Source organism: Siniperca chuatsi, linkage group LG14 (genome assembly GCF_020085105.1).
Source record: "Siniperca chuatsi isolate FFG_IHB_CAS linkage group LG14, ASM2008510v1, whole genome shotgun sequence".
Classification (NCBI taxonomy): Eukaryota; Metazoa; Chordata; class Actinopteri; order Centrarchiformes; family Sinipercidae; genus Siniperca; species Siniperca chuatsi.
The window spans coordinates 25,090,082-25,116,360 of NC_058055.1; the positions used below are offsets into that span (position 1 = coordinate 25,090,082).

The following is a 26,279-nucleotide window of genomic DNA, read 5'->3' on the forward strand; positions in this document are numbered from 1 at the left end:
CATGTCTTTCTCTGACCCACAGTTCCAGCTATTTAAAGATAAAAAATAAATTGTCTTGCGAAGCAGAGCTGGAGAGGTTGAATCTTCAGGTGAATAGCCAACACAAACAGTGCAAACGAGTTTGGGCATCCAGGACTAAATTCACCTTCACTTTTTATGTTATACATTATGTGTGTCAGATGATGCACATCATATGATTTGCTTCTAATACTGCTTTTGCTGCTACTATTAATTAGATTAGATTTTTAGATTCAGCTTTATTGTCATTATACGTGTACAAGTACAAGGCAACGAAATGCAGTTAGGTGCTACTACTACAACTACTACAATTACTACCAGTACTACTAATTAAATACTGCTGATGCCTTTAGTACCACCACAACATGGATTGGTTGCTGTTCTGTGTTGCTGCCTCAGTTTATCATTGAGCAATATGACCAGTGAAAATCATAACATCAAACACTGGGTAGAAAGGTGTTTTAAGTCACAATGAAACAGCAGTTAAGAGCATTTTTCTTCCTTTAATGTCATTCGTATCATGTTGAAACAGGATACTGGGACGGTGCAGAGCACACAGACTGGTTGTTTGAAATTTTACAAAGCAATAGCAGTTAGGGAAAGGAAGGCAATTTGAGATGGTTGTTAGATTACTAGACCTCTCCTCTCCTCTCCCCTTTTATTCTTTCCATCTTTGACTGTCACACCCGCCTTTGTTCTTCCATGGTTCGGTCACTCTTGCCAACACTGTCATTTATGGAGAGCTCTCGGTCTCAGAGGAATACAGTGTGTCTCTCGATGGGAGATGGTTTGTGGTTAGTGGTATGTTAGACTTGCTAAGTCTATCTTTGTCATTCTGGAAGGTCTCCATATGTGCCAGATGATTCCCACTTAAATGAGCAAACTTGTGGAAAGAAATGTTACATATGTTGTAGGAAACTGTTCCTTACTTAAAGCATCTGTCAGTGTTTCAACAGCTGAATCCATCCTCAAATATTTTGTGAGGGAAAGTCTCTAGATATCTCATAAATCATTATGGGAGCTTACACTGTTCTTTTTCTGAGTAGGTAGATTGACACAAGGTTGATGAGTAACTAAATGATTCAGTCAGTTTTAACTCGTACCTGAGCATGTACTCAGTAAACAAGTTCTGCTCCTTAAATGTCCTGACCTTCTCTGACACTAAGATTAATCAGTGTGTGAAAAGGTGATCAATACTGAAGAACCAGTGAAAAAGGTGGTAAAGTCTTTATATCAAACCATTCTCTGGAGTCAGAGTTCGTCCTGTCAGCAGTTTATCAGGAGCGCCTTAAATGCGGTCCGCTCGATTCGCGTTAAGCAATGGTGAACAGAGAGGTTAAACAAGGTGCAATCCATCCCTTAGTAAACACAAGGGGAAGCTCGACATTCGCTCAGTCAAGCTGGCAAAACAGGCCTCCACCCCTTTGACAAACTGCAGTAAACTCCCTCCGTAAAGTCAGTTTAGTTCACCTTGGTTTATAATCCAAACCAGCGTGGCTTCGATTCAGGAATGTAAACAAGGGAGGCAGTGACTCTCAGAAATGTCTAGAAGAATCTCCAGCACACAAACTGGCCTGAAGATGCTCTCACACTGTTTGATCTCATCAGCATGTGACGTTCAATACATGCCAGGAGTTCTTGTGTCACAGAGTGTTAGAATTTTTATCTTTTACTTTCTCCACTTTGTCTCAAACGGCCTCTTTTACTTTACTTCATTTCCCAGCACGCATTTCAAAAAACTCCAAAGATGGCAATGATGGCTAATTTTACTGTTTGCTGTTGTTTTCTCTTCCAAATACATTTGGCTAACTCAGGGGTTTGTTTATAATATTTCCTGCCCCGTCTGCCTTTTTAATAATGTTGCTGTGTTCCCAGATCTCAGAAATTAACTGGGTGAACTACAATTAAAGGAATGATGGGCAAAACTATGAAAATACGACTCAAGTTTCAATAAACTGGAGGTATCCTTTAAAAGCGGTGTCAGTATCATATTTACCAACCTGGCAGGTCTGTATCCTTTATAACAAAGGAAACCAAACAGATGGGTCAAGAATATCATCAACACACATACAGTAGCTTATAGATACATACAGTTATACATACAGTTAGCGCAGTTACCATTTACTCAGTTTCCTCAGAGGGACCATTCAGGTTTCCCTAAATGTAATGTAATATCATCTAATCTTGTGAGTAGGGCCAGGTGGATTCTGAAGGTTGCTGCATTTCATAGCCCAGGAGTGCTGTACAACAATCTGACACGAGAAACAGATACAAAGAGTGAAGATGTGAGCCAGACAAGAGGAGTGAGTAAGTGAGGGAGAGAGAAGGAGATGCAAACTTTGATATTTTCTGTGTCTTGCCGAACCTGTAAAGTGAAGAAGCAGGAGGCAGCTGACATTCGCTGTTCATGTGCTTTGGTGTTGTGTGGGAGGAAAAGGAGAAGGAGGGCTGGATCGGTAGATGCAGATGGAGGAAGGGGGCGAGACTGGGTGGGTGAGGTGGAGGTGGGGGTTGGGGGGTTGAGTAAGGATGAGGAGGAGAGGGTGCAGGGGTCGAGAGGAGAGGAGAAGGGTCGTTTTGCTTTTGAAAAAGGAAGGCTGTAATGGCGGAGGAGTGGGGGTGGCTTAATTGTCTCCAGATACAAAGAACAGGTCTTTTGGTGTGTGACCCTCTCCATACCAACACACAGACACTCCACCCAAATTCCTTGCGTCACCCTTCCAACTGCCCCAACCCTGCTCACTCTCTCCAGTCTGGGTGGACTTGGAACAGTATGGCTGCCACATTCCTGCAAATAGAGGAGGGGGAGGAGAGGGGCACTAGTAATTTGCACTTTGGTTTTCATTCGTTGCGTTTTTAACTTGCATACATTGTTCTTTGTTTGCGCATGTGGTGTTTTCCGCTTTGTTAAAATTGTTTCTGATGAGCAGCAGCCTAATGAAGTTGTCAAATTGTGAATTTAGGGAAAAAAGAGAGGGAGTGATGGAGGAGCAAGAGACTCTGACTGACACAGGGAGAGAGGGGGAGAGAGAGTGGGGGTAATGTACCAATAGACTAAATAAATCAGTGCTGCTGTCTGATCCGGACACAGATTATCTGACAGAGGAGAACTTTAGAGCTGGCTGAAAATTTTCTGTGGCTTCGTCAGTGACCTCTTTCATATACGTGTAGTCATTTGTTTGTTCGTATAAAACTATTGATTATAGCAGCTTTAAATATCAAATGTGATCTTCTGATCTTGTGTAATCTCACACTGAGACAACAGGTCATGTTTGTTCAAGTGGGCCTGAATTTAAATGTCCAAATACCCAGCCTTCAACAGAAAATATTCTCAGCTACTAAGAATTTAAAAACAAGACCACAACTTAAAGGACTATCCTTCTTGGTGAAAACCCAGAAAGTATTTCTAACAGCTTGCCGAAACTTGAGTACAACCAGCAGAGGCTTCTGATAGCCTCGAGAGATTTGCCTTTTAGTTAATTTAATTTAATTGCTAATTAGCATTGTCTTTGAGTTCTACAGAATATATTTCATTAACATCTGTTCACATTGTTTTCCTCTTGCATTGACGGGAAAGCCCATTGTTGAAATGGGAGAGAAAGAAAGAGAGTGGTTTCACAAGACTTCTTCTGTTAACAGAAAGTGAAGACTAAAACACGTTTAGAATTTTTGTGAAAGATGTAGAAACACACAGAGACGTGCAGAGAAATCCAGCATGGGGTTTGGCCACAAATTTGATCCATCAATTCTGCAGCCTAGCCGACCACACCTAAATACACACACACACACACACACACACACACACACACACACACACACACACAGACACACAGACACACACACAGAGCAAGTCTTTGTCTTGCTAAGTTGCTGGAATCCAGGCATCACTGTTAAGAAGTTATTAACCCCCTACTGTTCTCTTCTGTCTGTTTCCACCCCCTCCTCCACCTCTGCACTTCTCCCTGTTCCTTGCTTCTTCCATTTCCTAATTTCATTCACTGATTTATCTCTTTCTCTGGGCCTCTCATGCTCTCCATCACCCTTCCTCAATCTCTTTCCATCCCACATTCCATCTGTCTAATTTTCAATTTTCTTCTCTTTCTGTTGGTACCACTGTTTCCCTCTTTCTATCCATCCTCCTATTGTCATTCCCCCACCCTGTCCTCTCTGCAGTTCGTATTAAGCCGGGTTCAACTTCTCCGGTGGAGTATCAGAGTGACAGTGATGCAGAGAGCGGTACAGAGTCTGGATCGGCCTCCCTCAGTGCCCAGAGCCTCGACGCCGGGTGAGTTTAGCCACAGATGGACATGACAAACAGACTACATTTAGGCACACTTTGCATATCAAATTTTTCCCACACCTGTGTGAGTTTATGCATAATAATTAAATATCCAGACATGAAAATGGGACACACTGAAACACATTTGCAGAAATGGATCAGAAAAGCTACATTTCTTCAAGCTAAGTTTCTTCACAACTTCGCCCATCTTTTGTGGTAAAATGTATCTCAGCCAATCAGATCCGGGGATCTGTGTGATGGTCCTCCTCAGGGTTATAGTGGGTGTCGAGCAGGGACGAGTTAAAGGTACACTGCGTTTTTGACCACTAGTGGCGCAATGATTTGATGAGCAGGTCTCTGTTTTGTTTGGATCTTGTTCTCTACCAGCATGTGCATTAGCATGCGGGTGATGCAGTCCACATCGCTGTAACTGTAAAGCATGGAAATGCAAATGTATAGCGGGTTGTAGACCCACACTAATCTGAATAACTCTGAATTCTGTTTTGAAGACTTGTGAATTTCCAGGGCAGTAGCTTAAGTTTGAACATGTGACAAACTACCCTTGTCTCCATGCTGACTTTACTTTTTTATATGTTTTGACTTCAGAGTATTCAGTTGATCAGTCCAGTTTATATCAGTGATACAAATAAGGCAAATCTCTTATATTAGATTGGAAGGTATTTTAACTCTTGAAACATTTCTGCTTAGGCCAAAGTCTGTATCTACTAAATAACAGACAACAGCTGTATCCCTCAGTTTTATGCAGCACACACTGGCAGCGGGTGGCAGAAATGCTTTGTTAACAGTACCAGTATATCATTAAAAGAACAGAAGAAGACTGCTAGTTGTTATAATTATAATAGTTTTGTTTACGTTACGTGTTTACGAGACAAGGTATGCATTCAACATGTTTGTAAGACCTTAAAGGAGTAGTTCAGCATTTTGGGAAATACGCTTAATTGCTGTCATTCCAAGAATGAGATAAGATTTTTTTAATCACCTCTAAAGTTGACTAATAAACATGATAACTTTGACCCGTACACAAACTTTCTTTAAGCAAAACAGTTTATCCGTCCGCCCAGCACTTGTGTGCAGCATCTCAAGCAGGGGTTGCCAGATATGTCCTGGCTACCTCACTGTGATGATAAAACTTCAGGATGCTGTGTACAGTCACTCCGCTCGGCTGTTTCTTTGCCAAAAGGCAAAACTTGCTAAACAGAGGTTTAGAGGTTTGGTAGGTGTATTTTGGACAGAGCCAGGCTAGCTGCTTCCCCCTGTTTCCAGTCTGCATGCTAAGCTAAGCTAACTGCATCCTGACTGCCATGAACCACGCGTGATGTAACCTCAGTGTAAAGTATGATACGAGTCGGCAGGTCCAGCGAGAGAGACACTAATGCGCAGCAGGGTTTCTGGGAAATACGGTCTTTGTGTGGATCACCTCCCTCCCCTGCAGCCTCCTGACTAATTACATTACTGCAGCGCTGCCATGACTGGACACTTATGTAACCTTATATAACCCTCTGTACAGCAGGACACACTGGAGACGCCCTGGCTATATCACAGGAAGACAAGTGTGTGCACGTATGTCTGTGTGTGTGTGTGCATGCTCAGTACACACTTGACTGAGGACATTTGGTCCTCTCAAGGCAAGTGTGGCCATTTGAAAGGTTGTTGTAAGGTTGCAGAGTGAAGGTTAGTGTGCCAGTGAAGTCTCTTTTATGTACAGTAATATTTGTGTTTGTGTGAACGTGTCTGTCCAGTGTGTTTATTAGTAAATCACGACAGAGCTCCTGCCACACCCAGTGGGTGAGGCCGCCTGACTGTAACTGAAATTCCGGGTGTGGATGTCGACGGTTAATTTAGTGCTGTAATCTGGTGTGTGTGTGTGTGGCACACAGAAAGAGAAAGAGACTTTAATTTAAACAAAGTGAACAAGTGTGTTTGTGGGCATTTGTTTTTTTTGTAAGACGCAGTGTGTGTGTGTGTGTGTGTGTGTGTGTGTGTGTGTGTGTGTGTGTGTGTGTTTTGCTGGGCAGGGCTGTCCCAGACCTGGGGTGTAAACATCGTTTCGTAATTCAGTTTGCCGTCACACCTTGTAAAATGGTTAGGGAGACACAGAGAGGCTTCTTTTTTTTCCAAATCAACTTTATTTACATCATGCTTATCAATGAATATCAAAAAAATCTGAATTAAATCAGAATATCACAGCACAGACAGCTTGAACGAGAATGAAATGGAGAGAAAAGACTGGATGGGTTTAGTTTGTCAGATTATCAGAAGATATGAAGGAATAAACGAGAGAGAAAGATACAGTAATGCTGAAGTGGAAGCTGTTGTGCAGCTGTGTTGACCACAGTGTGACTCTCTGACGCCCCCTGGTGGCCCCAATATAACTTAAAAATGAACCTGAACCTGATGAACCCCTGAGAGATGGGTTGCTCTATTGTGCAAATGAAGCACGTCACATGAATGTAGTTCTACAGGTTATAAAAGGAAAAACTGGTTTGGATTTGATTAAGTCAAGGCCATATTAACGTAGTATGGAGTACAATGACACACAATGATGGCCCACGGCAGGAAAGAAGTGCAATGTATTAATTCATTGAACAAAGGTTAAAACATTTTCATATTAGTTAAATGTTAATGAACAAAATTAACTTAAGCTTAGATTGACAGTTTAAACATTAATTTGCAAACACGTTTTCCTATTTTTTCACTACACTTACACTGTTGCTAGAGCCAGCCGATAACAATATCAACATTTGAGACTTAAATAAATACGAAAACAATACTGGCCGATAAACACATAACATGAATAAACGTTTTAGATGAGCATCCCTTAAATTTGGTTTGTAACTCGTGACCAACATATATACTGAGCTGGACACATGAAGAAATGAGAAATAAACATGTCAGTGCTCACTGTTCTCACATTCAAACAAAATGTGGTACTCATCTTCCAGTTACATGTTTATGACCAAAGACACTATTTCTTTTTGTGCAAGAAATATTTACAATTTAAACTTCTGTTAAAATTGGATGTACAGCTTGCCATACAACTTCGGTATATAACTTGTTAGTTACACATTGGTCAGGCCTCTTATTTTGAATAGTGCTTGATGTAAACTCAACATGATGGATGTTAAAATATTAAGATGGACTGTCCAAAGGTCAAAGGATGTTTTTTGGAAACAGGGCAATCTCCCAGAAAGTTAGTGTTCTCTTTAAGTGTCTTGATCGGCATCACTCACTCCTTTTCCTTTCTCAGGTCGGTAATGGACTTAGAGCCCGTCGATCCAGATTCGCCAGACATCAAGAGGAGGCGGATCCACATGTGTGACTATGAAGGCTGTAAAAAAGTTTACACCAAGAGTTCTCACCTCAAAGCCCACAGAAGGATACACACAGGTGAGACCTGAGCAAAACAAACGCCAACAACACAACAAAATCTAAACTGGGATTTGATTTTTTTAAAGTTAATAAACCATCACATTTTTCTGAGCATTTTGTGTAGCAAAAACCACTGGCCAAATGCTTCTGTATAGTAATATATCTTCATATGGTCACCATTTTCCACTAACATTCAATAATCATAGAGTGAAAAAAAAATTTGTAGAAGAGGCAGAGACCAATTTTATTGAGCTAAGTTGGGAATTCTGGGAAATGTAGTAAATAATCAATTGAAGTAGGATAACATGGGATGTGAGATTTGTTTTTTAAATCATTCATGCATTTTTGTTTCTACCAGTATCCCGACCTTCATCTTCCTTCTGTTGCTTCCTCCCATTCTTTCCTCTACCTTTACGCTTCTCCTTGTCTCCCGCTTCCTCCAGGAGAGAAGCCCTACCACTGCACCTGGGAGGGCTGCACCTGGCGCTTCGCCCGCTCCGACGAGCTGACTCGACACTTCCGCAAGCACACGGGGATCAAACCTTTCCGCTGCACTGAGTGCGACCGCTCCTTCTCCCGGTCCGACCACCTCTCCCTGCACCGCCGCCGCCACGTCATGATGTGAACTCTGACCTCCTTCCTCCCCCGAACACCCACAACTCCCCATCAACCTCCCCTATGAACCAGCCCCTAACCCCTCAACATCTCAGTCCCTCACAGCACATCTTGTACCAATGCCCCCACCCCACATGAACCTCTGCTTCTTCCTGTTTCCATTCTGATCCATGCTGCCCCCCCCCCCAAATCAGGATTTTAAACCCCATCAGCAGATAAAAAAGGCACTGTACCTCCTTCCTCCTCCTCCTCCTCCTCCTCCTCTTCATCTTGAAATCACAGGAATATCAGGAATGTGTCTGTGTGGTTGTGTGTGTGTGTGCAGTGGAGGCTAGGGGATTTTTACTGTGTGTGTTTCAACACATAATCATCATCATCATCATCACCGTCCACCCAACAGCCCTCCCACCCCAAAACAGTCCCCTCCCTACCACCCTCCAACTCAACCCCACCCATCACATAAGACGTCACCTCCTCGGAAAGAGAAGGATGGACTGAAGGACATCCATCAGCACGGACGTTCATCCATCCATCCATCCATCACATGCATCCATCCATCCATCCAAAGGAGAGGAGGAAGAGGAGGGGACAAGAGGAGGAGTGATGTGTATTCTTAAAGGGAATCTTAAGCAGGATGTCACTTCAGCTGCCCTTTTCTTTTTTAACAATATCAATTCTGTACATATCCAGAGTTGGGAAGTTATGTGACTTAAGACAAAATTTCATATTTTATGGATTTTTGGAAGCAAAGGTGGTGACTCCCAAAAATACCTCAAATAGCCCCTTTTCACCACAGGAACTTTTCCAGGAACCTTTTGAGGGACTCAAGAACTTTACCATTTTGACTCGAGGAACCATGGCAAAATTCCCAGCTTTAATCCTCTGCCCGTAGTTCCTGAGCCCAAAAAAGTCCCTGTTCTCCAGGTCTCAAACAAATACGTAATTGGACTTATTTGCAGAATCCTCAGAGTTTTCCAGATGCAGTGGAAATGTGCAGAAGGGACTCTTAGTTCCTGGTACTGTTTGGAAAAGAGTCTAAATCAACCGAAACTCATTTGGATTACATCAATTTGTGGTCACAATATTTGGATAAATTATTTACTAAATTGTAATGAAACTTGAAAGTAAAGGCTTCCCAACCCTGTGCGTACCAGTGTATGAGTGTGTGTGTATGTGCAAGTAGTGAGCTTTTTCACAGCAGCAGAAGTGACGTCAAACATATGTTTCCTCTTTGGCAAACATCTGTCTGAGGCTTAGAGCTTAAAGTTCTTTATTTTGTCCCCCCCCCCCCTCCCCTGGTACAGGGAGCTACAAGACTGTGAACTTTATAAAGATTAATTTGTTTTCATTGTATCAATCACATTATTGTCATTTGCGTGTTCTCCCCCAGCACACACCTTTCTGATCCTTCTTCGATAACAGTATTTGCTTTTTATGCGTCATTGTTGCTGTCGTTTCATAATAAGGCCTTCAGTTCTGTCTTTTTTTTCCTTCTTTGCCAGGTTTGGCGCTCTTAACAGAATGGCATCGTTTTTTATAATGATTTCAGATCCCTTTGTTGTGTTCTGAGGCTGTGAAAAAAACTGAGGAGATACAAGTAGTTTGAGATTACAAGTAAAACTTGCGCAGGGAATAGGGGAGTGTGTGTTTTTTGCGTGTGTGTGTGTGTGTGTGTGTATGTCTGTCTGTGGGTGAGTGTGCATGTTTTGAGACAAACACATAATCAGAATTTAAGATTTTTACGAGTGTGTGTTCCGGGCACTTGTTGTTCTTTTACCTCTTGCCCGTTGAGCCTTAATAACTGAAGTCAATCTGTAAGGGCGAAACCAGAACCACTGACAGAGGACGTTTGGCCAAAGAACAACTGTGAGTCTCCATTTATTAAGACACAACACTGTTTGCCCATGAGTACCGTGTCTTGTTTTTCTCATTGCTTTCTGTGGAAAGGATGTTCCTCACAGCAGTGAGAGCTTAGCTTGTTTTTAAGTGTTTAGAAACCAAGAAATTAAAGGTGCTACATGTGGAACTTTTAAAATTTACATTTTAATTTGGAGACAAAATTGCCTTGTAAACAAACAAGACTGTTGCTGGGAAGCCTGTCAGTCTTTGCGGGCTTCTACTCAGCATTTTACATTGTGAAATCTGCTGGATTGCTTTTTTGCCACAAAACATGAGAGCATTCATGAAGATGTGGTCTCAATTTTGAAAATTGTATTAGTGACATCAATCTCATTTGTGTACACCACAAATACTTTCCAAATTTTTTAACAAAGCTACCTGTTTTCAGAATTTGCAACAGCAGAAAGCACCGCGAGCGCCTCCCATCAGCCACTCATAGCCATCATGCTGAAACACCCAACAATGTAAACGCCATTTGCACTGGTTTCATGACCTTACAACATCCATGGAGCAGCAGGACAAGGAGCCAACATGGCTGCCACTGAAAGTCACAGTGGCCAGGCCGTCTGTCAGTGGTTCTGAGAGAAACCAGGCACTGTGTCGGGCTGTCAGGGTCCGTAGTGCCTGCGGTTTAAACCATGGGGAAACTAAGCGCTCTCCTCACTAGCATTTCTACCAGGGGCGGGGTCAATTCTCTTTCAACTGAGTTTGTTTTTCATTGTGACAGAACTTAATTTAATGCCTCCTAATACATTCTAACAGAGAATCTTGTTTTCATGCCTTTTCCCCAAAGTTTTGTTGTCTAAAACCTTCCTGACGTAGCTCCCCTGATATCTAGCCTGTGCTGAACTCCAAATCTAATCAACACATTTTTTCAAACCGTACATTTTTTAACAGATTCAGGCAGTTGAAACAGAATTGAACCCCTAACCGTACCCTCTAACCCACGGTGTCCATGTCTTAAGTGGGCTGTTTTTCAGCTCCTATTCTGGACTGAACTTGATTATGCAACATAACGCAGACCTCGCTCCAAGCGCTGTTCTGAACTCAGTAGTAGAGCATTTGCTGGTAGTTGTACTGCTGATATGCAGCTCACGTAGGTTGTAACAAGAACCTTTAAGGGAGGTCAGGATGCGTAGAAGCCTGTGCTGTCGATCACTGAACAAAGCCGCCACTGAAACTGCTTTCAGAATAGACAACAAGAGTTGGACTGTGGATTGAGGCAGAAACACAGACAGGAACTTAAACTTGTGTAGTGATGTCTTAAGTCAAGCAACAGGCTGAGTATGTGATCAATGGAACACGCTTTTCACAATCCTGATGTGTCCCTTTACAAAAAAAAAAAAAGGCAAGACACATTTTGCTTTTTCGACGCTGTTCTCGTTGGCAATTCGGAGTTACTGTTGTTGTTGTTGTTGTTGTCATTTCAAAAGCTAGTAAGCGAGAGCAAAATGTTATACACCTGACTTTTCATAGTATAACAACTGAGATGGACGTGCAGGCTTCCTGTGAGCGGAGTGCATGCCATGAACAGGGCAGATTGTTGTTTGGTCTGCACACTGCAAAAAAATATCCATCTTAGCAAAGTCACTGAATCTGGTTTTGGATTTTTTTTTTTTTATAAGTAAGATCAGCCTTGTTGAAGGATAATTGTCACTCATCAAGAAAAGTAAAGTCTGGAAACAGGTTTAAAAATGGTTTCACTTTTTTTTCCATTTAAAAAAGAAACATTAGGAATCTAAACCAAATTCAGTCACATGTTTGGAGGGATTTTGTTCCTTTTTGCAGTGCAGAGCAACACAATGTTCCCATTTCTCTTAACATCCCTGCTTCAACAAAAAAAAAAACATAGTTACTAAGCACATGTTTCTAGAAGAGTATATGCATTTGATTGCAATTTTCTTTCTTTTGTAAACTGTTGATAAAGAAATTAAGGACAATGACAAATAATTAAGATAAATCCATGTACATAAATGTATATAATCAAAAAGTGCAGAGTAAATGTAACGGGTGAATTTCTATTTTTAACACTGACTAGATAATGTGAAAAAAATCTTGTTTCTTCTCCCTCTGTTGGTTTGATGATGTGTTTCATCATGTGTTATTTTTTTTTCAAATCTAATACATTTGTTTCGTAGTTTCTTAAAAAAAAATTGGTCCCACTTGTGTTGTGCACACTTGTTGCATGGTGAGTAGCCTTCTTGTTTTCATATAGTGACGTTGGTGAGCATGTCAGTGTGTGTGAGACGGTAGGTTTCCCTTAACATTGATGACCTGAGGGGGGAAAAAAACCCACATTGAAAATGATTAATTAGAGAGACAACAGAGCTTTATATTTCTGCACTGGACCTCATTTAAAATATCACACACAAAAAAAAATAAATCAAACATTTAGTTGGTTTGGGTCAAAAAACATTTTTTACACTCAAACTCCAAGTGTATTCAGACAGAAAATTTCAGGTCAGACAGGGCTCAAAAATAGAAATGTTTTTGGTTATTTTGGGTACACGGGCATGGATTTGATTGCCTCTCCAGAGGCCAGCAGGTTGATTATGTTGAAAAGTAACAAAAGTAGTAGATACAAACATATCCAGCCTGTTATACACTTTGTTTTATTACAAGAAACAGGAATCAGCCTATAGTCGCCGACAGAAATCCAGTTTGCCAGATACAAAATAGACAATTAGAATATGTTAATGTATTTTAATATAATGTATTGAAGGAGTAGAATTTTAATACAGAAACCAAAATCATTCATGTGTAATTGGTTGATAATTCACTCAGGTGCTACATGCTAAAACTTAAGCATACTGGCGACCTAAAATAATTGGTATCAATAATCAGTAATTACCAATTCAGGATAAAAACGACATCAACAAGAACTTATCGCACAAGATTGACTGCATAGCAGTCGCTAAGGCTGCGTTATTGTTGAATGCTAACAAAATAACTGCTAATTTATCTTGGTTGAAATTAAGAGATGTTTTTCACATTTTTCTCTCCAGTACAGTAGCAGATACCCATTTAGTTCAGAATATGGACAGAAAAACCAAGAACATGTTTCAGCTGACAAATGAATGCCTCTCTGAGAAAACCCATTGTGTTACCGAAGCTACCTGAGCAGAAGCCAGCTAAGAAAGGAGGCAGGACGTGAGCCTTATTACTTTTAGCAAGGGCATAGGGTTGATTTGATCAACTGTGAAACAGCTCAGGTCACATTTTCCTATCAATAACTCACTTAAAGGGTCGATTCACCCAAATTACTAAAAAAAACATGTTCTCACTTCTTCGTCTAGTGGTATCTAGCCATGGCAATAGTTCTGGCTTTTTTTCGTCTAGGTATTGTGAAATCTGATATTTCTGTCTCCAACACAATGAACTCACTGTAAACAGTTTCAGAGGTTTGATAAAATAATCTTAACTCAGAGTCCACTTACTAGCATTTGCAGCAGATGGAGTTTGCTCTGGTGAAGTGATGACAACTGAATCATCTCCATGACAATTAAGTATGGAACTTTGGTCATGTGATAACAGGTGATTGTAGGAGGAGGTTATAACCTCTGTCTCTGTTTAAATGGCCGTCGGCGTCAGATGCAAACAGTGTCCTTGATGTTTCTCCAGCCGTCCACTGACAGTTTTGATCTGGGGTATTGCTTGAAATCTCATCCAAAAGTTAATAAGTGGACTGTTAGTAAAGATTATTTTGTCAAATTACTATTTCAAGGATGAACTTTCATGCTCAGTTTCCATAGTGATTTCTTCAGTAGCATGCCAATGAAAACTCAAAAGACAGTGGCATCTGTGGAGTATTCGGGACATTTTTGGAAAGACGTGTTGCAAATTGTTGAAAAATTTAAGAGAAATTTCTCAATCCTCAAAACACCAAAAGAAATTCCATTCACATTGTATTGTGATAGAGACATATCTCAAAACCTGTCAAAATAAAACCAAAACTAGAGGTAAATGAGAACATGTTTAAAAAAATAATAATAATAATTTGGGTGAAGCAGACCTTCAAAATGTTTGTATTTAATTAGATGGATCCTAAGCCCCTTTATTTCTAGGAACTTTTACCCCACGAAGCACATGTATGTGTCATTATGTATCTGAAAATGCTATTGACCCATCGCTTTACAAGCACATTGAGCTCTGGTGACCATTATAGCAACAAAATTGGTATTTTATACACAGAGACAAACACACACACACTACAACCCCCAGTGTCACACTGAGTCAGTTGTTACATCTCAGAGCCTGTTGTCGATGACCCAGACAAAGTTTTATCGCTGTGCAGTTGTTGCAGGGAGACTGATGCATGTGTTCGTGTTTTTCCTGCTTCCTGTTGGTTTTTCGCGGTTTGTGCAAGCTTGTTTTCCCTCGGTATTCTTCTAAATCTTCTGTTCATGTACAAAGCAGGAATGTTCATCTGTGAACAGGCTGTGGAACATTTAAAGAATTTTGAGACCTTTACAGGATAGAGCTCATGTCTGAGGGGGACGTCACTGACTGTGTCCGTCTGTGTGCGAGTGCCTCGACTCACCACGAATCACTTTCTCTGCAAATCAGACATTTTAGGTATTTTCTCTTGAATGCAGTAACTTATGGGCCAGTACTATATTTACTCAGTGCAATGCAGTTATCATTATAATAATACAATTATTAATAATATTTTTTTCCTTTTTTTTGTATTTGTACAGAACAAATGTGTAAAGATCAGTGAGGAAAACGTGAGCTTTTTGATACTGTGACTCATGGTGTTTGAAAGTCAGTTTCTCCCTGTACAGTTGTGATTATTTCCCCCTTCCTCCCTTCTTCTTTTATAGAATAAAAAATGTTTTTGGTGCAATTTAATGCCTGGTGTCTCCGTGTTGTTTATTATATTTTGGTGACGCTCCTTTCCAGAACCCAGTGGTTCACCAGAGTTATGGAAGAGGTCAAAAATCAAATGATAATGAAATAAAGTCCTGGAAAAACAAATGCTTTTTTACAATGTGAATGAGATATGTTTTTTGTGTTTTTTTTATTTCTGTCCAACAGAAATAAAAACCAGGAAGGCAAAATTTTTATGAGTGAATTATTTCAGATTTGTTAAAAATACATTTTAAAAACATGAGACAATATGGGAATACCTCTATGTCTCTAAATGTTCTTGTTATCTGGAAGAAACTTTAGGAGTCGACAGGAGATCGCTGAGTAAATGCTAAAGTCAGCAAGCTAACATGCTCACAATGACAATGCTAGCATGCTGATGTTTAGCAGGTTAACAGCACTAAAGGTCAAGTTGATTTTTTTTAATATTATGATGACTGTCGTAGGTCGATATATTAATATTTAACTTTTTATAACATTGCTAATAATAACCACATTCTGGACTTAAGGGTTGTCCCAGTTAAGAGTAAAGTCTGACACAACACACTTGTTGAGATGTCTACCACAAGAGGGAGCTCTGGAACAGATAATGGGAGGACAACTGAAGGAATCCCACCAGAGCCAAAAGCATCCAACTCAGGTAGAAGAGGTAAAGTTACAGGTGTATTAACAGCTCATTTAAAATGTGAATGACCTTATGTTCACAAAAAGAAAACTGCACAGGATCCTGTATTTGCAATTCAAGCAGAGGAAGAACACTGAGATCAAACTGAATTAGGTTAATAAATAAAACTTACTGAATAAAGTGCACAAACAAAGTCATAAACTTCTTATTGTGTGTGTGTGTGTGTGTGTGTGTTGGCCCCTAATGAAACGCTCTGTCTTTGCCGTTTGCTCTAAATGGGTTTATTGGCTTCATGCAGTCATGATCAGGCCAATCATTAACACACGCAGCGTCAGTCGTTGGATTCATACATATGGAGACATGTGACACACACCATATAAATGCAATAGGGAACAGAACTTTACTGTTTTGTGATTTGGAGACCTGCATGTTTGCTAACATCCTAACTGCCTGGTTTTTCTTCTTTTTGGCCACAAAATCTGTCCAGATAGTTCAGTGGAGAAGGTTTTTGCCTTCCACACAGAGAATCACTTGTCAGTAGTCTTAATTTGATCTTTAGATGTTTGTGTATAGTTTAAGAGCAGGATTCATATGATTTCACAAGAGACAGTGGAATGCTGATGGACGCACTGTGTAACTGGACAGATATAGTTACCATGCGTGTTGTATCGTCTATCAGCAACCAAATCTAGGTTTATTACAATAACTGTGCTTGTGCAATCGCTAATGACAACACTCTTCAACTCCACAACCCACAAACTGTGTGTGACTCTGAACTTTATAACAACTTGGTGCCTCACAGTGGTTCAGACCAGTTTCAAACCACCCACGGGCTCACTGACAAAATGAATCAGTAAAGCGAATTCTAAAGTGATTTTTTATTTTTATTTTACAGTTTTTAAAACTTCGAAGCAGGGGTACATCACTGTTGTGATGTAGTGAAACAGGCCTCGAAGCTCCGGTGTCAGATGTAACAAACTACCATGAGCCCCAATTTTTAAGCTTACATTTATTTAAATGTTGGTGCTACACGCACGTACACAACAGCTGCAGAGAAACAGAGGGTGCAGCGCGAAGAAGAACTGCGTGTACCCAAAACAGATTCATTATTTTGGTATTGATCTTACTGCCACTAGTAGACTTAGAATAGGTAGTATCGATACTTTAGGTATCTATCCACTCACAATTTGAGTGCACAGCAGCACTGTGGCTGACCAGATCAAATGTGGATGCAGACTATGGACAAGGTGTATTTGTGGGTATGTTTAAGTCTACTTTTCTCTCCAATGATGCAAGCAGACGCTCCATTTAAAATCCTTTAAAAAAGGCATTCCACTATAACACATGTATTTCATCACGTAGTGTCTCCTCGTTCTTCCAGGATTATCCTCAATATTATTTCATTTTCTGCCGTAATTATCTTCAAACCGAGCAAGAGGACAGAAGACACCATTTCATGAAAGGAAGTTGTGTTTTTGTAGAAACTTTCCAACTGGCGGTCTAGCTGATATGCATCTCATGTGCACATTTCATAGAGCATCTGTCCGCAAGTCAATTCACTTGCGAAAAGCTGCGATCATGGATGATGGGGTTTCTTGGAGGCCGTGTACACTTCTGAGAACATAAACGTATGATTGCACAGCTAGTGTTGACAGCCAGAGCCGAGAGTTACTTGCAAGATGCTTTCGTGCTGCCTGTGCAGTGCAACCACTATAGACCGGTTGCCTTGACATTATAATATAATATATACTTTGTGGGTCTGGTGGGCCTTGTCCCAGCAGCTCTTTGCCAAACCGTGGAGCCTGATCCGTGCATGTCTTAGTGACAAGTCACAGTCTGCAGGCTCTGTGGGTTGTTTTGACAGCTATATTGGCTGGTTTCCCTTTTCTATCTTCTCAAATGTCATCTGGGCATGGCACAATGTGCAGGCAGCTTTTGTCTGTAACATTTTGTCTTAAATGCAAGCGGTTAAAACAACGCCTATACAAAGCGATAAGTGTTGCCTGTGGTGTTCTGTAATCGAGAGGATCCTCACCTTGAATGCACTTTGACTTAAACAACTGTGAGATCTTGTTGTCCCAGTTCTGTGAGTTACTTTCAAAGTTGTCAACATGCTTCTAAACAACTGTTCTAAGAAAACAAAAGGTTAAGAGAATTCTTGCAGATGACTGCTGAAGTATTTCAAAGAATTCCATCCCAAACATGTCATGTGATTTTCTCTGGCTTTTGTTGAAACAAGTCCTTCATTAATGTACTTCTGCATGAATGTCCTTTAAAGAACAACAATAGTTTTTGGAAACTTTATTCTCCATATGTTGATCAACCACTCTGTGATTCCAGAATTATTTCCTATCACTTTCATTTATCAGACTCGTTACCAAAAATCCCAAACTGTCCAATAGATCACATATGGACCAGTGAAAAGAAGAGTGGCATTTCAACATTTAAACACAAATTAAGGGGCGCTCCGGTAGCTCACCTGGGAGAGAGAGAGCGTGTGCGCCCCATGTACAAGGCTGAGTCCTTATCGCAGTGGCCGGGTTTGAATCTAGCCTGCCGGCCCTGTACTGCATGTCATCCTCCTAAAGGCAAAAAGCCACCCCCCAAAAAAACTAAATACATAAAAATCACACATTAATGTCACAACTCTGCTCAATTAAGGACAAAGAGGGGAGACCACTCATGAGTTGGAACTTATCAGAAAATAAACTGAAATCATGCAAATGTACCAAACAAACCAAATACAACTTGAAACCAAAAGGGTGGAGGCCAGGGGAGAGAAAAAGAGACTAGTTAACTGACACAAACTTACATGTAACGTTGCAGTCAGACCAGGTGATCTGAATCTCTCTGACTACAGCTGACTGCCCCCAGGCTCTTGCAGGGAGGGAGGGTCAACACAGTCATGTTTAGGTGAAACTGCCGAGACAACTAGTGAGACATCATTTGTTTGGTTCATAGTTAAAGCCCTTGCACACCCACGCAGGTGTTTTCACTTATTCCTGCTGATTGGACCTCTGCTCAGGTTAAAGTTGGGTAGAGTTATGGTGGGAATAATAAAATTATGAAGAAGGTAAAGGAGTACATTGTCTTTCTTAACAGGTGCAACGAAATTAACAGGACAATGAGGGAGATGTTAATCAAGAAAAGTCTGTACAAACTCACACAGTCCCGAGAGGAGGTCCAATCAGGCGAAAGAAGTGAAAACACCTGTGTGGACCGAGGGTGTTTTTGCTCTTGACTGTGAAAGGTGGAAAAGTTGGCTTACTACTTAAAAAGAGAGGATGCAATAAAGTGCTACTGGAAACTGATTTTAATACACCTTGCCACTCACAGCTACAGGCAGGCCCCCAGTGCACCGGAAAGCTATAAAAAACAAGAATAAAGAGCGGGGGGTCGGAGAGATACTTCACTTACAGCTTCCCTTACTGCATGTCGCCTCCCTCTCCCCCAATCACAATAGCAACTGATAAAACACCACATGGATCAGATCCAAACTTATTCGTTAGAATTGACCATAGTGAAATGCCATGCTGTACTGAGTTACTGGTGCTCAACTAATTGTCGTTTTTTCACATCCTCTTGAATATCTTCACATAAAAGATAGTTGCTGGAAACAACCACTGATTCATAGCCAAAATTTCATAAACATGCTTAAAACTTGCAGATTTCTTTTTTGGGTGGGAACATAACTACTGATGGTTGGAATACCTACTGTATGTACAGTAGCAAGTGATGTACTGTGAATGTGCCCCCTTGTTTCTCTTGAAATATTATCAAAGCAGGTACATGCATCAACAACTGTTTGGAAGAAATCCCAGATATAGGAGCACATTTTACACTGTAGAGTCATGACTTCAAAAATGGATACTAACAGCTCCAAAAAGATGCAGGTAACAGCTGTGGAGAAGTTGTGTTTATTTTGACCTTCGTATCAACTATTCAATTACACAATCCACTCCAAAGTCTCTATGTTCTTCAGTGCCTGTTGCCCAGAGGGATATTTAACTCCTCTGAGAGGACTGCAGGCAGTGCTGCAGAATGAGTCAGGCAAGTTTTAACAGGAGTTTTACTGCTGTGTGGAATGAGCTGTGAGCTGAGCAGCCAGCTTCACCTGGCCCCCGGGTGAACGTTCAGGAGACTCAGGCCAAAGAAAATGTACCTGAACTGCAAATGGAAAAGCAACTGATTGTAGATAAACAGGTGAGTCATCTGGGTACCTGCAGGGAACAGCTTGTAGCACTGCTGTTTCCAACTTCACTGCCTGTTCACATCTGGGAGCATCAGGACAGGCTGCAAATATTCAAAACACTGTATTCTCTATTCTCTCTCTATTTTTTTTATACTTACTCTAAAACTGAATGTTGACTTTCTGTACAGAATTTCATGGCAATCCATCCAACAGTTGTAGACTGGCCAATTACAAAATTCTCATGTTTTAACGTTTTATTATTGTATTTATTTATATATGTGGAATATCATTAAATATATAATCTGTGTCTGCCTCCTCCACCATTAAAATTATGTTTTAATTGACAAATGCTCAAACACTGAACACCATGTTGTGATAGCTGCACCATGTCTTCTGCATCATTTTATACACATTTTCCTCACAGTCACACCTGGGAAACATGGGATTTGACATGAAGCTTCTGTGGGATTGAACAAGGCTTGGCAGCACAACATGTAACCGATCACTGGGTTTAGCAGGGTTAAAGTTAAACAGTATGGGAAAATACAGAGTTGAAACTGCAAACAATGACTATGATGCAGTAGATGTTACTAGTGTACATTTATGAACACAAATATTTTTCTTTAAGTCTTGTACATGAAAAAAGCAGAAAAGAATACATTCAGTTACACAAGCTGTACTGTAGGTTCACAGGCATTCACATCAAACACATATTCCTTGGTGATTCATGTTTTATGTCGATAATAAAGAGACTAACACCCTTGCATACACATTCAGAGTACATTACGTGTTAACATTAAGGGCGTTGTCCCAGATGATGAGGCAAATCGCTGAGACTCACTGCCGAAAGCATCTTGGCACAAATATAATGATTACTTTCCCTGCCAGCAAAATGCAGTGGTGGACTCCACCCTCTCTGCCTTTATACCTTTATACTCCGACTTATTCTTCTTGCTTAACTGTAGATCCCCCCCGCCCCCATCTAACCAGCAGGTTCTTTTGTGTCATGCAGCCCCAATAGACCTGCCTGCTGGCGGGGTTACCTTTCACCTGCCACGTCACGCAAAGAAAATCAGGTATCTCCAAACGCAGAGGAGTCGCTGCAGGGGACTCTCTTTTTTTGTCAAAAACTCTTTTTAATATTTGACCAAATGTATCATCCCCTCACAGATAGGATGTTATCAGCGTCAAAAAAAAAATGTCCACAAGAAAATCAAATCTTTGGAAGATGAGGTTTTTAAAGCCAAGATTTATGATTCATATCTCACAACTGGCAAATTAACTCTGATGCCAAGAAAAGTAATGCCAAAAAAACAGCATACAACTGACAACGGCAGCATGTTTTCTTTGGTCTGAACCATACCAATCAACATCATTTTTAATGCATTTTTGTGTTTGGTTAGTTTTAATTAAAACCGCCCAAATACAAGCAACTCATGGCCTCCAAACAGAAGTCACATGGACAAACAACCAGCTTGATCATTGGTCAAAGCTTTGGGTCGTCCCTCCTGGTGAGACATTTTTGTGAAGGGAATAAAGACAAAATTGTATGGTATATCTTTAGTTCAGTGAGACAATTCACATATTTAAAATAAAATTTTCAGAATAGGTTCAGTCTGAGACACTTACGTCAAGGAACTGACTATTTACAGCAAATGGTTATGCAGCTAGAACTTTCTCTCACGCTTTACTTTCCCGCAAACATGTTTTACAGACAGTATCCAAAACTGAGGTGAAAAACTTGCTCAAAGACCTAAGAAACAAGAAAACAATCCACTATTATTTTATGAATCCTTTTATTTCAATGCAGCATCTTGCACAAACAGAACACAAACAAAAACTACACCAATGTTGTTCTTATCAATTTGAACATAAACTGATACATTCTCTTACACACATGAAGTATCAAAACTAAATTAAACAAGCATTCACATACAACCGATCTAAAATCCCATTAGTTAAAAAAGAAAAACAATATTAATATTATAATAAGAAATAAAACCAAACAAATATTTACAAAGTCTTCTGTTAAAACTACAGTTATGTACACAGTGGGTGGTCAGCACTCCCTCCGTGAGAGACAGGAGAACTTTAAAAAAATAAAAACAATCATAGTGTTGAAATAACAGGATGCGTTTCCCCTAAATGAGCACAAGTTGGACAGACCTGGGTCAATCAATGCTTCACGCTTGTTTCAACTTCCATGGAGTACCAGGTGGGTGGAGCCTACAGCCTGAGCACACTACAAATGGGGTCAGGATGCAATGACAATAAATTCAACCAAACTGACTTAAAAAAATCTTCCTTTGACTGTCTAAATGTTCTGGCATCACTGACCTGTTGCAGTTAAAGAAATGCCAAGTTTAAGTATCTGCTCGTAAACAACCCGGCCAGTATCATCCAGCTGCGGAGTGCCAGAGCCAGAAATTTCTGATCTGCAGTTCCAGTCCAACCTGCACTACCTACAGGCAAGAAAAGTAACAGCAGCTGCACATGTAGGCATGCTGGTCTATGTCGTCGACGGTAAGGAAAGTAGCCGTTTCAAATTTAACACCGCAGTGTGCCACCTGCAGGAAATGAGTGTTACAACTGCAGTTTTTGTTCATATTTTTTTAGCTGGAGTTTGTGAGTGTGCGAGTGTGTTTGAGGTTTAATATTTTACATTTTAAGGCTTCAAAGAAAGATAGACAAGAGGGATGCAGAAGCAAGGATGGTCAGCTGCCTGAAAAAGCTTCACTTTACATGAAGTTAAAGAATGTTGGATTTCAGCAATGAATTCATTTTCAAAAAAATTCCCAATATTTTGTGTTTCACAGCCACAAGCTGAACTGTATTTACGTTCAACTGGAGGTTAGTGAATTCAAATGTTTTATTAATTAATCTGTTAAATGTAAACCGCACACAAAAGAAAACAATTCAGCTTTAACATATATTTCCTGCAGGTGGCGCAAGTCTTGCAACTGCATAAGCTATTACTTTCATTGCCTGCAGGAGGCTATATCAACATGTCTCCATCTGCAGGTCTAGTGCTGCTTTTGTTATATTCCTTTCCTATAGGTGGCGCAGGTCGGCAGGTGTGGAACTGGTCTGACAATGACCGAACAGCACTCCTTCGTGGAGAAGCAGCATGATAAATGTTAATGAGTGAATATTTGAGTGAGTTACAGGCCAGTTCCATGAGATGCTTCATGACGTTAAAGGTCAAGAAACATTTTTTGTTTTTAAAGTCTCTTGGAGCTACTAAAAAATTCTAGATGTGACATTAAAAATGACCTGCAACACAACTAACTATTCCTTAATAGTACCTATGTGTCACTGGGACAACACATCTAGTCTTATACACAGTCTACAGTCTGTAGTGAAATCTAAAAATAAAGTGAGATTAGGTGTAGGCGTGGCTCAATTGGTGGTTTATGTTTGATTGTCTCAGTTGACTGATAAAATGAATGGTTCACAAACAAGTGTTAAACCATAATTCAAGTATTTCACCGGCTCTGAGGTTCAGGATTTTTGTAGACTATATGTTATTGATCTCTGAAAGAGAAAAGGTGGCCGAGGATTGTTAGGTAGTACAAATTTCTCTAAACTACAAAGAAGATTAGTAAAACTGTATTTTTGTTTTTTAATTTCTCAAGCCATTCCTTGGTAACATCGGCTGTTTCAGTTCATGAAATCAAACTCGTCATTTGTACTGCGCAACATATTTTTCTCCTCTTGTAATTCCTGTTGTTGGCAAATGTACAAGCTACACCACTGCACAAAAATTTGTGGGCATGTGCATGTGTTGGCAGACAAGACTTATTCAAAATTACAAAAGAACGCAGGGGCAACAACTGACAGTTAATGTCATGCATTACGCTAACCTGCCGTTCATCCAGTTAACAGGGCTGACTGTAATTAGCCACTGTACATTGAATCCATTAAGAATTATTACATAACAGGTTTATCCACCCATCTCTGTCTTTCTCGAGTTGAACAAATAGAGGAGAAAAAAGGGGGGAAAAAACAGCGCTAACCGCAAACTGTCGTGTGAGGAGCTTTGTCACCGTGGCAACAGGTAATGTCATGGATACAAACATTGGCAAATGCTCTGCTCTCTGAGCTCGACAGGTAGTACCTGTGCTGAAACAAGCATAACAAGGCGATTATTAATTTTTCCATGGAGAGTTCTTTGATTATGTCTGTTGATTATTTGTTTGGTCTTTTTTTAGGCCCTTAAAGGGAGATTATTATCGCAAAGAAGTTTCAACATGGAATATTGCTCATATTAACATTTGATGTAAAAAAAAAAAAAAAAAAAAAAAGTTGTCAAGTATAAATCTCAATACATTCGTTGTATTCTCAGACACACACATACGCACACATATATAAACAAGTATTTACAAAGGCAGGATGGCAGGAAATAGGTTTCCACCTCATTGAAAGTTCATACCTCAAAATGATAAAAGATGGTGACAGTGATGATCATGATGAAGCTGGCAGCAGTTTTGTAGGAAAACAAATAGTTCATGTTGTTTACAGAAGAATAAAGTGTTTCCAGCATGTAATCAGAGGGAGTCCCAAATGCTTCGTAGGAGCCTGACACCACAGTTCAGTAATGCATGTCATGTGTATGTATTGCGTGTTTATATGAGTTGGACCAGTGCATGTTTTAATTCAACATACCCAATCTGTTCAGTGATGAGGACAGACACCAAAATCATCTCTGAGTCCCTGGTAGATCATTAGCACTGGTGTTAAGACCTCAGCAAACACTGTGGTGAGTAGAATATGTGGCGACAGGTGAGGCTGAGACAAAGATGCACTTCCTCCTACAATGTACATCATTCAATGAAATTAGGAACGTTTACTTCTAAAGTTCAACTCTGTAGTCTCAGATTTCAAAGCGCTAAATGACCTCTCAAAATTAAAAATACTACTAGGAGAAGGAGACATTCCACAACCTGAGGGACAGTGAATGACCTACACACACACACACTCCTAAAAAAAAAAAAAAAAAAAAGTTGCAGTGTTTAGTTTTCACTTTTTGTATTTGTATTTTAACTGTAAGTCTAGAATTTATTATTAATTATTCTTATTATCATCATCATCATCATGTCTTAATTATCTGTACATATTTTAATATCACAATTCTTCTGTTTATGTTTTTATTTTACACATGCTTTGGCAATGTTAACATCTGTTTCCCATGCCAAGAAAGCCCAATTGAATTGAATTGAATTGAACTGAGTAGCTCTAAAGCTAAACAGCAAGACATTTTGCATGTTATAGAGCTAGCCATTACAGTTCTGTTGGCAACTGCCTGGAACTACTTTCCCTGTCTCCATAAGAAGTGAAGCTGATAACTGAGCAGCTAATGAATACAAGGCCAGTTCGCCTGAAATGCCTACAACAGATATGTTAATCTTCAGATCATCAAAAACTTGCCTTCAAGTTCTCTTTTTCTTGCATTCTTTTCATTCCAATTCCCTCTGTCAACTGCATTCGCTGTTGACCTGTGGAAGGAGTAAACCACCAGGTGACTCCTCTCATACACCTGGAGTCTGTCTCTTTTCACCTGTCAGAGAGGAGTTTCACTAGGAGATCAGAAAGTGTAAAGAGAGCTCACTCCATCTCCCACTGAACAGGAACCCTGACCAACCAGCAGGTGTAGCAACAAGGATGTGATCCCTCACTGGCTCCCCACCTGCAAACACCACACCTGTGTTTGTTGGAGTGTCTGTGGTGGTCATTTTTCATTACTAAAAGGTCAGTTGTCCTACTTTGGATACTGCTAGATGCCTACTATCACTCAACCTATGTTGGCATGGAGCATCAGAATAAACACAGGTGCACAGGGATGATTCTGGGACTGTATCTGTACATGATTCCTTCAGTGCTGTTCAGGTTCAGGTGGCTGTCATGTATGGATACTGCTCTATTTGTGTGTGATTATGTGTGTGTTTGTATGTACAGGTATGTCTGTGTTAATTCTGGTGACGCTTCATGTGCAGGGCCAGGTGGTCGGAGCGTGAGAAGCAGCGGCTGCACGCGATGCACTTGAAGGGTTTGGCTCCGGTGTGTTTCCGGTAGTGTCTGGTAAGCTCATCCGATCGGGCGAAACGCCAGTCGCAGCTCTCCCATGTACAACGGTACGGCTTCTCACCTGCAAGACAGAGGACAGGACGTAAGCATCTGCAATATGCACAACATTTTCTCAGAGTTAAAAAATGTCTTTTTTTGTATATAAAATCTGTTCTATAATGTTTATTTCCAGCAATGCCCTGATTCATTCAGACAGCGTCCAGCTGTGTTCTGCTGTTGGTCACGGAAAAGCCACGGTGCAGTAAATGACTTCCTCAGGGGCACCTCAACAGTAATTTGAAGGGGAGGGGCGATTGTTTCCTAATCAT

At 40.4% G+C, this 26,279-nt stretch overlaps 2 protein-coding genes across 4 annotated transcripts in view; one reads left to right on the forward strand and one right to left on the reverse strand.

Annotated features, from left to right (window-relative positions):
- The window catches only part of klf8 (Kruppel-like factor 8), a 74,936-nt gene extending 59,884 nt beyond the window's left edge, over positions 1-15,052 (forward strand). For both annotated transcript variants that reach the window (XM_044223463.1, XM_044223464.1), the window contains exons 5-7: positions 4,192-4,303; positions 7,566-7,705; positions 8,131-15,052. In XM_044223463.1, coding sequence (XP_044079398.1) covers positions 4,192-4,303; positions 7,566-7,705; positions 8,131-8,312 — 434 coding nt within the window. In that variant the 3' untranslated portion in view covers positions 8,313-15,052. The remainder of the gene's footprint in view (positions 1-4,191; positions 4,304-7,565; positions 7,706-8,130) is intronic.
- A 6,612-nt stretch (positions 15,053-21,664) lies between these two features.
- The window catches only part of klf5l (Kruppel-like factor 5 like), a 33,037-nt gene continuing 28,422 nt past the window's right edge, over positions 21,665-26,279 (reverse strand). For both annotated transcript variants that reach the window (XM_044223471.1, XM_044223470.1), the window contains one exon: positions 21,665-26,032. In XM_044223471.1, the coding sequence (XP_044079406.1) occupies positions 25,871-26,032 (162 nt within the window). In that variant the 3' untranslated portion in view covers positions 21,665-25,870. The remainder of the gene's footprint in view (positions 26,033-26,279) is intronic.